The sequence below is a fragment of the Hyalella azteca genome, unplaced genomic scaffold (genome assembly GCF_000764305.2).
Source record: "Hyalella azteca isolate HAZT.00-mixed unplaced genomic scaffold, Hazt_2.0.2 contig12232, whole genome shotgun sequence".
Lineage (NCBI taxonomy): Eukaryota > Metazoa > Arthropoda > Malacostraca > Amphipoda > Hyalellidae > Hyalella > Hyalella azteca.
This window is the reverse complement of record NW_025942195.1, coordinates 102,382-117,208: the sequence shown is the minus strand read 5'-3', so window position 1 is coordinate 117,208 and position 14,827 is coordinate 102,382. Positions and strand designations below refer to the sequence as shown.

Below are 14,827 nucleotides of genomic sequence, written 5' to 3'. Positions count from 1 at the left end.
GGAGGAGATATCCCTCAAAAAAGAAGAACTGCAGTAATTCGTCACCTTGGACAGTACCTGTTGGGATGCAACATGGTTAACAAACTTTGAAAAATTTCCAGTGTCTAATCCTTTTTGTACTTCCTTCCATACAACATCCACCGGCTGGTGAGAGGCCTTAGAGATTTACTTTGAAATCAGAGTGGCAATATAGTACAAGGAAACCCAGTTGTGCTCAGGCTGGGAGGTGTGATCTGTTCATACCCGAAGTCTTAAAAGCAATTAAAAAAAAAAAATAAGTCCATAGGTCAAACCTCACTCCAGAAGAAAGCGTTAGTTACTTTTGGATGGTTTGTAGTTACTTTTGGATGGTTTGCGGCGTAGGTAACTGTGTAAGCCCGGGGGCGGGGTCGCCTCGAGAGTGCTATCGTGCTAATGGTAATGGGCTGCTAATTTGCTGTCAGTGAATTTTTTTAAACTCTACTAATATGTGCATCTAACCCAGTCCCAGACTCCCAGTGGTTCCCAAAGTAGGTACCCACTACCCAAACTTTTTCAGGCTGGCGCCCCCTTTGGCTCCCTCCCTAGTGAATTTCTAGTGCCCCCCGGGCCCACAGACACACTGTGACATTTAAACATACCCCTCTTTCTTGAAATTTAGTACGCTGCAATTTAAAAAAATAAAGGTTAAACACAAATATGTATTTCACAAATAGAACCCCATTTAGTGAACCAATACGTTTTTCAACTGTTTCAGCTTTAGAAAAAACATCTCAGACAAATTTATGGCCGGACTTGCGGCCGGACTCCAAATTCAGTGTACATCAAATATCACATAATGCCAAAATTATCAGTAAAATCTGTTACCATAAAAGTAATAGTGATCTGGATTCTGGAACAAGAAGAGACACAAAAACATCAGGGAGAAGTGCATGAGTGATGAGAGAATGAATGGCAACACAAAATGCACAGAGCAAAATGACATTCTCTCACAATGCCAGTAATTTGCAGTAAAGTATCCTAGATACTAGCACAATTCATATGTATGATCTTGAATGATATTTTGGACTACGGTTCAACTACCTATATCATGGAATTGAAATTTGAAAATGAACTGGTTTATACAAATATAAAAAATTCACTATTGCTTTGCTGTACAGAATACAGATAGTGGCAATCCAGAAGCTTTTATACTAATCAGTTCATTTTAATTTTTCCATTTACTCAAGATTTAAACCATTATCTTGTGTATGATAATGATTGTAGCTTATCTATAATACTTAGCTTAGCTGGTCTACTTAGTACTTAATACTTATAGAACTCAAAATTTAACTCTAGAAAGAATAAAAAAATACTCTCTGCTTTGCCAAAATGATCAGCAGAAATTGCTCTGCAAAATTATCAATCACTTAAATAAAGCATTCCCATTGGAGGAAGGCACAATTACTGCCCTTCCATTGTACCATACTGGCAGGCTGCATACCCTGTTGTGGAAGTGGATGATGGCTCATGGCAGCTTGTTTCATATCACTCTTGCCAGTAACAGCCAGTTGCCAAAGCCTACTTGTTTAGCTGCACCTTAGAGCATTGTTTCTCCCCTGCCATGAGCGCAGATGTCTATGCCTCTGTGGGGTCACTGGGGGTGACTTTATTGATTGATAGGTACAACTGTACAAGTATATGCATGGACTTCACAGGGTGTTGAAGCATAAATTCCTGTTATCCATCAAAAGATTACTAGAGGCCACTCTCTCAAGCTTGCAAAGGGCAGATGTTGACTTGGCATGTGTAGCAAGTTCTTTTCACAGTAACTTAGTAAGTAATTAACTCCTGGAATAGTCTGCCAGTGTGTCATCGCAGCACCCTTGGTAAACAGCTTCAAGAGCAGGTTTGACAGTTTATGGAAGGACAGACTGGCCCTGTACAGCACTACAGCCTATCAGTCTATGTGCAATGAATATCCAAAAGCTTTGAGCAAATGCTGCAAGCCATGCGTGCACAGTGTTGGTAAAAGTTGTCAGAGTGGTTGAAGACAAGCTTCATCAAACTTACACAATTTGATCATCAGTAGATGGGATGAAGGTAGGGATGATAACTGAGCTAATGTGAGTTGTAATTTCTATCAGCTCATCCCTACTAGTGATGAAAAAATATAACTCAGTTCTCAACTTCTCACTGCAGTGAGTGATAGAGAGCACATTTTCTTGTAGACAAAAATGTGAAGTCACAGACGGACGGACGTACATGGCAAGCACAATAGCACCTTTTATTTCCATAAATGAGAAAATGTGCTAAAAACCCCAAAACAAACCCCTCTTCTGCTCTCCTTGCTGAACTGAAACGTCATTAATGGTTGATAGTTTGAGAAAAAAAATTTTTAATACATCTTTCTGTCAAGATAGGTAGTAACTTTGATATGCTTGCTATGCATATAAGTGAACTTGGCTAGTTAGTTGATTAGCTCAATTCCTAATCATTGGAAATCCCCTGCCTTCCTGCAACTTAGGCCACAGAATCAAATGTGTCAATTGCATTATTTGAGGAACTGCACTACCACTGCAGGATGACTTCAAAACCCAGAATTTTTGTGTTCTCAATAATTCCCAAGCTTGGAGATATTATTCAACAAATGCTCCCACAAGAAAATATTAAGATTGTAAAATTTCAAGGTAATTTATTTATAATTTCTCAGGGAAATTTTTTATTAAACAAATTTAAAACATTGAAAAAAATTATGATTTATTGTTTTCATATCTACAAGACTTGGTATGCATTTTGTTGTAATGTATTGATTTGCCTTTTACAGCTGAAATGAGCCAGAAGTACGGCCATGTCATTTCTGAAGAAGAAATTAATCAGCTAAAGGAGGCTGAAGTTTTATTAGCTGACAGCAATGCATTTGTACAGGTAGGTAAATGAAAATTCATAACATATTATATATAATTAAAAGTTATTGGCTTATAGACAAATAGACAAGTGTATATCATGTTAATAGTAATCCCAACTTCTTAGTTACGGTAATTCACTTGTAACACAAATTGTAGAATTTTAATGTAGAATATTGGAATAGTTGTCACTATTTGTGATGACTATTCTAAACTTCTTGTGTAATTTTTGTAATGAATGTGATTTCATAGAATGATAGCCAACATTGAAAGATTGGATTTGCCACAAAATAATGTTACAAGATAGGCTTAAGGACCATTCAAGTCAACTTGCATAGGCATAGCATCATAGCATTCCATTGCTTCCATTGGCCTTGCTTGTGGCAGAGTATCAAGTAGCTTTATTGCCAGTTGGTGGAAAACAGGGTGAAAGTTTGAAAATTGTACCATTCACCATTTGAGACAGAGTCAAGTGTCAGGCCCATATCTACAAAAAATATAAAATAGGTCCAAGTGTGCTGCAGAAATATCATGAAATCTAAGTGTGCTTAAGAACTATAGTTATAGATACAGTTTTTTAATTACCCCTGCTCTTGAAGCATTTGAATAGTATAAATTTTTCAGTCATCATGGTTGTTATCCATCTTTATAAGAAAATTCTTTAGTTTGCAGATAGATTGCCCCATTTGAAGTGGTTCCAAAGTACATGGGCTGGGGTTGAAGGCCTGATGCAACACTTCCAACACAAGGTACATCTTGCCAAGCCTAGTAGTTCCATCTTGATTTCTCATTAAGTTATTGGAAGCATTATGTACTTAATCTAAAGTCCTGCAATTTAGTCAGTCTCTAAACTTAAGATGAAACGAATTTTTTTTTTCATGAAAAGAGTGTCTTTTTCAGAAAGCCCCACCTTATTTCATGAGCCGCTTGGCCAGTGATTCATTCAGTCAGTTGATGAGTGAGTATGTCGTGGGACAGATCATAGCGCATGAGAGAGGCTGGGGAGAAGCTGCATCTAAGCAAGTGAGTACAAAATGTGAGAAATTTACCTATTTATTTCCTTATTTTTGTACCTTCCCTACAAACAGTTTTGAGCAATGTAGTATGGTGAAGATCAGATTTCTCTAGGAAATGAAGTTGATTAATTCATTATTCATAAAATTGAAAGGTATGCCTTTAATATGTATGCCTTTAATGTCTGAGATAATATATGAGATTTTTTATGAGAAATGTAAATATAAATATCTTGCCTCTTGACTATCTGATCTTCAGGCTAACTGTGTGTGGTACCACAGTGGACGGGTGGCAACTTACAGGAGCCTCAGAGATATAACTGTGGCTTTACTTGGTTTTGGACAAATTGGTCAGGAAAGTAAGCTGGTAATGTATTTTTGGAGTTAACCTTGTTTCAAAAAATTACTTTCTACCATTACCATTAAAACCTAAATATTTTGATCATGCCCTTCACCTACATCATCCATATGAAATAATTACATATCAGCTGCATGACAGATACATATTTACTGAATTTGCTTGAATTACTTGATTACATATCAGATTTCTGCTGCAGCTAAAATCACTGAGCTATCAACATTTTCTAAGAAGGTTGTTTTTCTGTTAAATCTGGATGAAATATTAAAGTGTTGCTCATCGTCTTGTGTTTGTTCTGTGTTTTTCATTGATAGTTGATACATTTTACAGTTGGACGAGCTTTGAAGAGCTTCAAGTGTCATGTGCTGGCGTACTCTCTCACGGCTCACTCTCCTACTGGACTGCATCAATGTGCGGATGCTCATTAGTGCGTTAAACAAAATTGACTGAAATGACATTGCTGATTAGTTAATATATTGTTACAACCCATGCCATGGGAGTTGAATCCATAGAGTTGTGTGCCTCAAAAAGTTTTAATTGTCCATGGATTATTATCAAAAGACAATGCCTGTTTAAGTTGTCATTAGTTTTTGGTTTGAAAATCACCTCTTTATTCTAATTATGTCCCTAGACTTATCTCTAGATTTACATCATGAAAATTTGATCTTTTCTTTTACAAAAATTTTATGAGAAATTGTTCAAAAGCCATATGGCAACTTGATTCATATCTGTGAACTCTTTGAACTCAATGAGCAAGATCTTTTACTTATATTTTGAAAACACGCTAAAAATGTAAATATAATAATTTTGAAGACAATGTACATTATGAGACTTGCATGGGCAGCCATGGTGACAGCCTTGCCACTGTTATGAGTGAAAGTGACTACATCGTCAGCTGCCTGCCTAGCACTCCTCTCACGGCTGGACTGCTCTCTGCAGCTATCCTGCAGCACGCCAAGTCAGTGCTATTGATGACTTGGGATTTGTATATCTCAGTGCACTGGAATGGAATTTGACATAATTCTACAATAAATAATTTTCAACTACTGTAAAATGCTTGAAGACTTCAACTAGCCTCACTTTTGTGCTGCTTTAGTTTATCTTTTAGGCAATTTCAAAATAGTTTTATTTTCATTGTCAAATATAATTTAATCTTCATTTCTGTTTTGCTTATAGCTTCATCATTTTTATAGATTCTTTGCCTAGGCTTTCTTTCATTCTCGTTCTTCATGTGGAAACTTTTGTAAACTTTTCAAGTTTACTTAATGTAAACTTTTCAAGTTTACTTAACATAAACTTTTCAAGTTTACTTAACGTAAACTTTTCAAGTTTAATTAACGTAAACTTTTCAAGTTTACTTAACGTAAACTTTTCAAGTTTACTTAACGTAAACTTTTCATGTTTACTGAACATAAACTTTTCAAGTTTACCTTTCTTATTGTGGTAGTTTGTCAAGTGAACTCAATACCGTTGGCATTAAGTTAAGGTGACTGAACTCCTCAGTTTTTCATGTCAAGGCTTTCATCTCTTACCTACATCTCAGAATCATTGATGCAAATCATTGAATTATCTTGCTATTGTATTTTTCGATTTTCAACATAGCAGTGACTTCTTCCTACTGTATTTATTCATTTAAAAGCGCCTTATGAAATTCTATTTCTGTTTTATTATGTTTTATTATTAGTAAGGGCTGAATATCTCCAAAATAGCTCCGCTCATTTCATTATTGTCTAAAGTTCTCAAGTTTAACCGCAAAAAGTGTGACCATGTTCATGTTTGTAGCGTCAAAATGTTGACGGTTGAATGTCACGGTATATTTAATTAATTATCAAATCAAAATGTCGTTTAATTATAAAGTCAAAATGTCGCAGCATATTTAATTATCATCATTATGATTGAAGTATATGAACTATAATCGTTATGGTTGAAGTGTATGAAATATCCTTGTTATTGTTAATCTATATTGAATTACTATCGCCAGGAATGGCAGTGTGTTGATCAACATTGGCCGCGGCAACGTGGTGTCTGAGGACGACTTACTCGCCGCGCTCGACGCCGGCCCTCTGGCGGGCGCTGTCCTCGACGTCTTCCAGGAGGAGCCTCTGCTGCCCTCGTCACTGCTCTGGACGCATCCTAAGGTCGAGTTCTTGGTCCTAATCGATAATTTTTTATCCTTACATTCGAAAAAAATGCAATGGGGGAAACCTAACTTCAGAATATCAGCATGTGGTGAAATTGAGTAATTCAACGTCTCGATAATCACCTGAAATGGGGAAATGAATTTTACAACGCATTAAGAGTCGCGTTTGCGTGGCAGTGCCAGTGTTTTAAGCTGACAACCTTTTTGCGTTATTGTGAAATATGTATTGATTGAGGCATCTTATAAACGCGGCAGTGATAACTAAATACTATAAAAGATTCAGCATAGATCTCTTTCTCTCGTTATAGAATCATTGTTTTAAGTGCCATGACTACTAACATCTTCACAAAAATTCCTGTGGTACTAAAATTCATGTCATATCTCAGTTTGGACAATATTTTTCTCTTGTTTTCCTTGATGTTGACGAGTTGGAAATAAGAACGTTGTTTGTTTAAATGCGCAGGTTGTGGTCACGCCGCACTGCGCAGGCGTGAGCCGAGCCAGCGATGTCGCCAAAGCGTTTGTCCAGAACTACGGACGCTTCGCCGCGGGTGAAAAGCCTCAGTTTCTGCTCGACTTTTATAGAGGATATTGAACTATACGCTGAGCTAATGACAGATGCTGGAGATGCATTGAATGTCTCAAGAAAGTTGTCGTTTAGTTCGTATTCATTAAATCATTATACCATCACTTCTGACTGAAGATTGGCAGAGCTGCAGTGGTGCAGTGGCGAGAGACTGAGAGTTCACTAAGAGACAAGTTCTTCAAGTCGCAAGTTGTCACTAAGACAAGTTCTGAGAATATCAGCTCATGGCCAACTTAGTTATTCGTGCAGTTCTGATTGATAAATGAGTACCTGGCTTGTCCAGGGTGTTAAATGCAAACCAAAATGGTTCTGGCGGGTCAGCGAGCCAACGATGGTCGTAGACCCATCCACTTTTTCAATACAGCTGACTATTTCAATACAGCCTTGACTACTGACGCCGGCCTTGACTGACGCCTTGAAAAACTGACCTATCACCCCCTCTCTAGTCGTCAGGACCAGTATGAGCAATTACAACGGCAACAACTGAAGATTAGCCTCACGCGTACTCAAGAGGAACCTGAAGTGATGACATGTTTTACACAAAAAAGAACGAACACCAAAGAAACTTCTGTCCAAATTCACGCGAGCGAATCTGAGATGATAGGTGAGCTAGAATTCAAAAAGAAGCTCACGAAGCAATTTAAGTGCTGCCGATCTTATGGGTCATATTATTTGACCGCCTGATCTCTGATGCTTTCGACGCTACACATCAACTTCTCGCTAGTTAAAATACATTATGGAAGTGCTTACCAACAAGAGATCTTAACGACTCTAAATGTGAGCTAATTTCATCATTAGAACGAAAACAAGTTCTAAGTGCTTCACCGTTTTCTGTGCCCTATGTTGGTGGCCACGAGACGAACAATGTGACGTTTGCACGAAAATTGCTGTTCAACTTACTGGGTCAAATAGGCGACGGTTTCTGAAGGGCTGTAGTAACTATGTTGCCACTTCTAGTCAATTCTAGATCCCCGAAAATTATCAGGAAATTGCCTTTCGTAATTATTCTTGTATTGCAGAAAGACCGAAGATGTTTTCATGGCTTAGTGCACTAATTTGAGAAGTCGATAATTCTTGTACACTTGGAAATGAAATGGCCAGAATAATTGAAACCGATTTGTAGACGTTATAATCATAATGTTGGAGTTCTTTATAATGAAGTCCTTTATTTCCCAGTTTTATGGAAGTAAACTTTTGGATATTTTTTTCGAGTTTATAGAGAAATTATCTTGAACTAAATCTTTTTGCTTCCGAAGCACACCCCATTTGCCGATTCTGTTGATTTTTTGTTTGAAAGCTTATTTACTGTAGTAGCGTGGGTGACAAGCATGCCAGACGATGTGATAAGAGAGCACTTGAAGTGTCTGTTTATGCGTTGTAAATAATGTTTTCATTATCAGGAATTTATATGAATGCTTTATGATGACACGAAGTTTTAATGATTCCTTAATATGCTGGACAAAATGAAACATTAAAAAGGGAAATGACTCCTGGGCGAAGAGTCTCAACCTCTCACTGTTCATTCATTTGATAAGCTTATTGCTCATATTATTCCTACTTAAAATTTCAATGAAAATCGTCGGTGTAGTATTACAGTGCAAATACTTGACGTAAGTCTACGGTATCTTCACCGCGCTGATGGGAAATTTATCTGTGGATTCTGCGGCCACCTGAAGGCCGTTCGTCTACAGCCGCCATGGAAGGCTCACCGACATGACGTTTTTTAATAAAGGTATCCGACTCCGCTGTCTTGGTGATAATGAACTTTTAACCCCCAAAAATTGGGAGAAAAAGCATTGCACTAATGTTATTTGAACTTTCAACGAGCTTCGTTTTTCTTTATTTCTAATTCCTACTTTTTTGTAGTGTAGATGAATCTAGATTGTTTAGGTAAATTGTGACGCTTTTACCCAGATAATTCTAACCTCTTATTGACGTGCAGCCAAAGCAACGGATAACGTGTGTTATGAATGACAATCAAACACGAGACCTGACAATATGATAGGGTAAGTTGGATCAGGCGGGGGTTACATAAGCTTAGTCTACTGTAGGCTAGGTTTGGTTAGCTAAAGTTGAGTTGGGTTTGTTTGAGCCGGAGGTCGCGCACATAAATGTGCTGCAAATTACAGAGTATGTCGGGTGAGGTTACACGGCAAGAAGCAAAATTTCATATTTGAAATAATAAAAACACTAAAGCGAATTGTCTGTTCAGTTAGTGAGATACGAGTGTATTTAGTTGCAAAAATAAGTTCTTGTTTATTTTCGACCTTGGCCAATGAAGTACAGTTCCAACAGATGAGATGAAATTGTTACAACACAAACTAATTTGAACATGAGTTATTTCCTCAATTCATTCGTAAGTTTTGATGCCGGGTTTAGTTGAATTTATGCCGAGTAATTATGTTATTGGAATATTACTGATATCAATCGGCATCACAACGTTCAAGTCCAGTGCTGCCGTCGTCGGTCTCTACATCTTGGCCGCACACACGATGACCGAGAAATAAGACATTTTTTTTTGAGAAAAATATTCTAGAAAAATGCTTCTAGCAAGCCTTTTGCAGATATCTTGAGATGGCCACATTTTGAAGATTCCTATCCTGCTTACGAATGCGCGTCTCTCAATAAATGTATACTGCTTACGTTCCTATTCTCTGTACATGCTGTATTTTCTAGGTCCTTAAGGCCTTTTCTCTTGCTATCTATCTCAGTTAGGCCTTCTGGCGCATACATTCGTTCATCTGGACTCTTATCGGATGCGTCCTGCCAGCAGCTTTGTCCCGAAGTGCCTTACCATCCAGTGCTGGACTCGCTTGTTAGTCACACTGTTACTGCAGGTCTCAGTTGTTAGTCCCACTGTTACCGCGGGTCTCAGTAGTGAGTTAGGTTGTAATGTGGGCTGGTGCGTGGCATCTCCCTCCTTGTCGCTAACGTGCCCATGGCGGATGTCTAATGTAAGCTACATACTTCTGTTACGAGTGCCTACGCTTCCGTGATGGTTTACCAGCTTATTGTTGTCTCTGAGGCGCTTCTTTTACGCCCGATTCTGTATGTTTATCATTTCAGTCTCCTACGTCATGTGCTGAATGCCGGTTAAAGTTATTATTTCCTATGTTGACACGGATGTGCGATGCGATCCATGCATAATTTGTATTCGTGGTAACGCTGATATTGTTACGGAAAACCAACACTTTTAATCGGCCTCCTACTTTGAGGCAAAAAATTCCCATTGTAACTTGCATTTTCTCAGAAATCTTAACGTTTTACCTCCCTATTATAAATAATTTAAAGCACATAATTCAAGCACTTCCTATTTCTTCCACCAGCGCACATTTTGTGCCATCTTTAAACGAGTTCTATGAACCGTGGTCTCTCCGCCTGCTTGCTCTCTCTCACTCCATCCACCGACTCTCTAACTCCCACCCATTATCGGTGGACCAGAAGAACCGATGACATCTCCGGAAAATCTCTCAAAGGAGCCGCTGGCTCGAAAGCTCTTACAACTCTTCCCATTGGCTCTTATATTTGCCCGCTTCAAAGATAAGCCACTTCCTATTGGCTCGACAAAGGATCATAGGTTCCCTCAGGCCCCCTCAGATAGCTGACCAAACTTGCCTTATCTTAAATGAGCTTCAGACTCAGACTCTTCTTCATTGAACTCGCAAATACTGCACTGAAACTTTTGTTGGATTAAAAAATTAACGTATGTCTTACAATGACTGTTCCGTGAGGTTCTCCGGTGAGTTTTTCGACCGACGTCAAGCGTGCAGCATATAATGGAATCGCTTACGCATTTTTTCAATGACTGTTGAATCAAAATTAATTTCGATTAATTCAACCCCACGATATTTCGAGACAGACTGCAGGTTTTTCGACAAACTCCGCGGCTTTTGCTCTCAATATTTAATTTACTAGGCATGAGAAATCTGGTGCACTACAACGACGCTCTCAGGATAACGAAACTGCATTCCTTTTTGAATGCCCAGAAAACAATTATCATGGAACTTACATTTCTTCTTTCAAGGTAAACAGTATTATTCAAGTATCTAACAAAATTACTCATAGTTTCCCTGCAAATAAATGTAGATATATTTTTTTTCCGAAACCAGAGATAACACAGCCACATTAATTAGCAGCACATGTAAGTATAAACACAAGAAACTGGTATCACAGCTTCAACAGCTGCTGCAGCAGAAGCAATTTCAGCTACCTTTGCTGCTCAACTGCCATTGCTGCAACAGAAGCAATTTCAACTGCCATTGCTGCTACAGAAGCAATTTCAACTGCCATTGCTGCAGCAGAAGCAATTTCAGCTACCTTTGCTGCTATAGAAGCAATTTCAACTGCCATTGCTGCAACAGAAGCAATTTCAACTGCCATTGCTGCAACAGAAGCAATTTCAGCTGCCTTTGCTGCTACAGAAGCAATTTCAACTGCCATCGCTGCAACAGAAGCAATTTCAACTGCCTTTGCTGCTACAGAGGCAGTTTCAAATGCCATTGCTGCAACAAAAGCAATTTCAACTGCCATAGCTGCAACAGCAGCAATTTCAACTGTCATAGCTGCAACAGTAGCAATTTCAACCGCCATTGCTGCAGCGAAAGCAATTTCAACTGCCATTGCTGCACCAGAAACAATTTCAACTGCCATTGCTGCAACAGAAGCGATTTCAACTGCTATTACTGCAACAGAAGAACAGCATTGCTGCAACAGCAGCAGTTGAAATTGCTGCAACAGCAGCAATTTCAACTGCCATTGCTGCAACAACAGTTATTTCAACTGCCATTGCTGCAACAGTAGCAATTTCAACTGCCATTGCTGCAACAACAGTAATTTCAACTGCCATTGCTGCAACAGAAGTAATTTCAACTGTAATTGCTGCTACAGTAGCAATTTCAAGTGCCATTGCTGCAACAGTAGCAATTTCAACTGCCATTGCTGCAACAGTATGTGCCATTGCTGCAACAGTAGCAATTTCAACTGTCATTGCTGCAACAGTAGCAATTTCAAGTGCCATTGCTGCAACAGTAGCAATTTCAACTGCCGTCCATGCAACAGGATAAACAAGAGCAGCAACTCCAAACGCTCAGCTAGAGGCAGAGTATATCAATATCGCCCTCCAAAATGATCCGCGCTTCCTGCTCTTCGATTGGTCCACTGAGCCGAGGTTTCTGAGCTGCCATTGGCTAATGGCTTGTAACATCTTTAATCAGCACATTTGCCATTAATGGTTCTAAATGAGCACAGTGTTCCTAGAGGCCTCTCATAACACACCTGTAGGCTAACAAGATTATTTGCTTTAATGGATTTTAAAAATTTTGATAGAGAAATTTTCTTGTGTGGAGACAAACTTTTTAATTTTTCGCAACAGCGAATATTATTCAGGCCAATCTAGTCACCAATTTCTTTATTCATTGCTCTTTGTCTATGTAAATGAATATTAATGGCCTCTGTTACATCACTCGTTACTGAGATAAATTCTTCTTCAAAGATATTTTTATTATTTTGCTGATCACAGGCTACTTTGTATTTGCCTTTATATATTTTTAAACGTTTGTATTAAGCCACGTGGCACAAAGTTTTCCACGGGCGATCCTGATAACAACGATACATGTAGGGAATATTTTATATGTACAACATGTCTCTTTATCTTAATACGAAATCTTTCAAAATCAATTAGATAACAATGGAGACAATGCTTGGAGCACTGAACATATTTTTAATTTAATGATAACTGGAAACATATCGTATATCAAAAGCTAATGTTAATATTCGATCCTTTTCCCTGCCGCTCGCCTATCATAAGTTGGACAACTCGCTGCTCTCCACAACCCGAATTATTTGACCAACGTCGCGATTGTTTTGCCCGCCAAGGCTTAGTGTCCGAGTCAATGGACTTAGTGATCACTTTTGCCATTGGCCTGTCGAAGGGGACAAAATTCCTAAAATTGTAAAAAGAAGGACGTGCTATTGGTGGCAGTACTGAGCCACTTGGCCAATCCCAAGCAGCCCGTGAAAGAGGCAAGTCAGTCTCTCATTGGATCAATAGCCGAAGCTTCCTGCCCTCGCTTTCCCCTCTCTTTCCACTACTTCTTTTTCTTCTATTTACTGTATAAACTCATTTTTTGGCGCTTGAAAAATGTTACGGATTTAAGTTTCCTAATATTTTATACCTAAATTTGTTGAAGTTTATGATCTTTAAGTTTGTAATCCTTATCTCCCGAATCATGACCTCAATCTCCTGAAGATATTTGTATTCATCATTAACAAGGATCTCTATTTTATGAGGCTGATGCACACAACGGCCTGCAGCATCAAACCTGCTCTCGTTGCCGAGTAGGAGTAAGGGAAAGGATCAGACGTGAGCAAATGTCTGTACAATGTTTATAGTAAAGGCTAACGTCAACTCAACAATGACCTTACAATTAAGGTAAAGAAGAACAACTCGCAGGTATTGCGTTGGTGAGTATATGACCAAGTCAACGTCAAATAAAAGGACTAGTTAGACTATTTACTAGAAAATGATTGGAATGGATATATTGAAAATGTTCATGATGGAATGTTCGTGCTTGCGTGAGAAATTGAAGCAGTTTTAATTCTTATAATAAAAATAGGAAAGAAGTTGTCAGCAAAAGTTTTGAAAAAAGAAACGCGTTTCAAATTTAAATCGAGGAATGGGTCGTTCATTCCCAATGAAAAGAAGTTTGAATCTCTTAAAACCCTTAAATCAATATTGTCGCGAGTGAACGTCTAGTTAGTCATTCAATGGCCTTCTGACTTTGTCAATATTTTTTACGCATAATAAATATGGTTATTCGAAGTCGCCTTTCTGCTTATTTGTGTGTTGAAAAATTGCATCCTAAAACAGTCGTTTCTTCTTGTTCAGAAGGCTTCTAGAAATAACAATAGGGTCACATACAAATGTTGCTGCAATGATAACATTTTAAATTGAACTTAGAATATCGGTAATGCCCTTAATTCACATTTTTTATTTTCAAAAGATAGCATGAATACCAGTTGCAACTTGTGGCTTGTATATTTTACAAAATGCGAACATATTTGAATTGTAGAAAAAAATTAAAATTCAATCAAGAAGGTGCAGCCAACGAGAACCAAGGAAAGAGACCAGGGATGTAGATGCAGACACTCGCGAACTGAGTGAAGAGACCAAAGAGAAGGTGCAGACATTCAAGTGCTGAAGGAAGAGATCAAGGAGAAGCTGCATGCACTCCGGAACTGAGGGAAGAGACCAAGGATGAAGATGCAGACACTCGGGAACTGAAAAAAATAAAACAAGGAAGTAGGTGCAGACACTCGAGAACTGAGGGAAGAGATAAAGGAAGAAGGTGCAGACACTAGGGGACTGAGGGAAAAGACAAAGGAAGAAGGTGCAGACACTAGGGGACTGAGGGAAGAGACAAAGGAAGAAGGTGCAGACACTAGGGGACTGAGGGAAGAGACAAAGGAAGAAGCTGCAGACATTCCGGAACTGAGGGAGGAGATCTATGCAGATTGTTGACTGCGATTGACGGTGCTTTATGAATGGTATTTGAATGACTTTATGGTAATGATGAGATTCATGAAACTTATAAGCAACGAAATTCCTCACTTAACTTATCGAATGAATGAAAACATAAATAATATCACATCAAATTGCTATCACAAATAAATATTTGCAATGTCTTCTGCAATGAAATAAGATAATCAGCATTGTTATCTTGCTGGATATATACATTTATACAAATTGTATTATATTTCTCATACCTTGATATTAAATTAATTCTCGTATTTGTTCTGCCTAAACAAACGATGTGTTGTCTCCTTAATTTCAAATTTGGTCGGGATTCTCGCCTTTAAAATTTATGA

The 14,827-nt window shown here is 38.3% G+C and overlaps 1 protein-coding gene across 1 annotated transcript; it reads left to right on the top strand.

The window, feature by feature from the left end:
* Window positions 1-2,239: 2,239 nt before the first annotated feature.
* On the top strand, window positions 2,240-8,387 carry LOC108664318 (glyoxylate/hydroxypyruvate reductase A). Its single transcript, XM_018150889.2, has 9 exons — window positions 2,240-2,648; window positions 2,786-2,886; window positions 3,530-3,613; window positions 3,765-3,887; window positions 4,137-4,236; window positions 4,566-4,662; window positions 5,080-5,193; window positions 6,217-6,373; window positions 6,839-8,387. Exons 1-9 carry the CDS (start codon window positions 2,543-2,545, stop codon window positions 6,968-6,970), a joined length of 1,014 nt encoding a protein of 337 aa, XP_018006378.1. The 5' UTR covers window positions 2,240-2,542; the 3' UTR covers window positions 6,971-8,387.
* The last annotated feature ends 6,440 nt before the right edge of the window (window positions 8,388-14,827 follow it).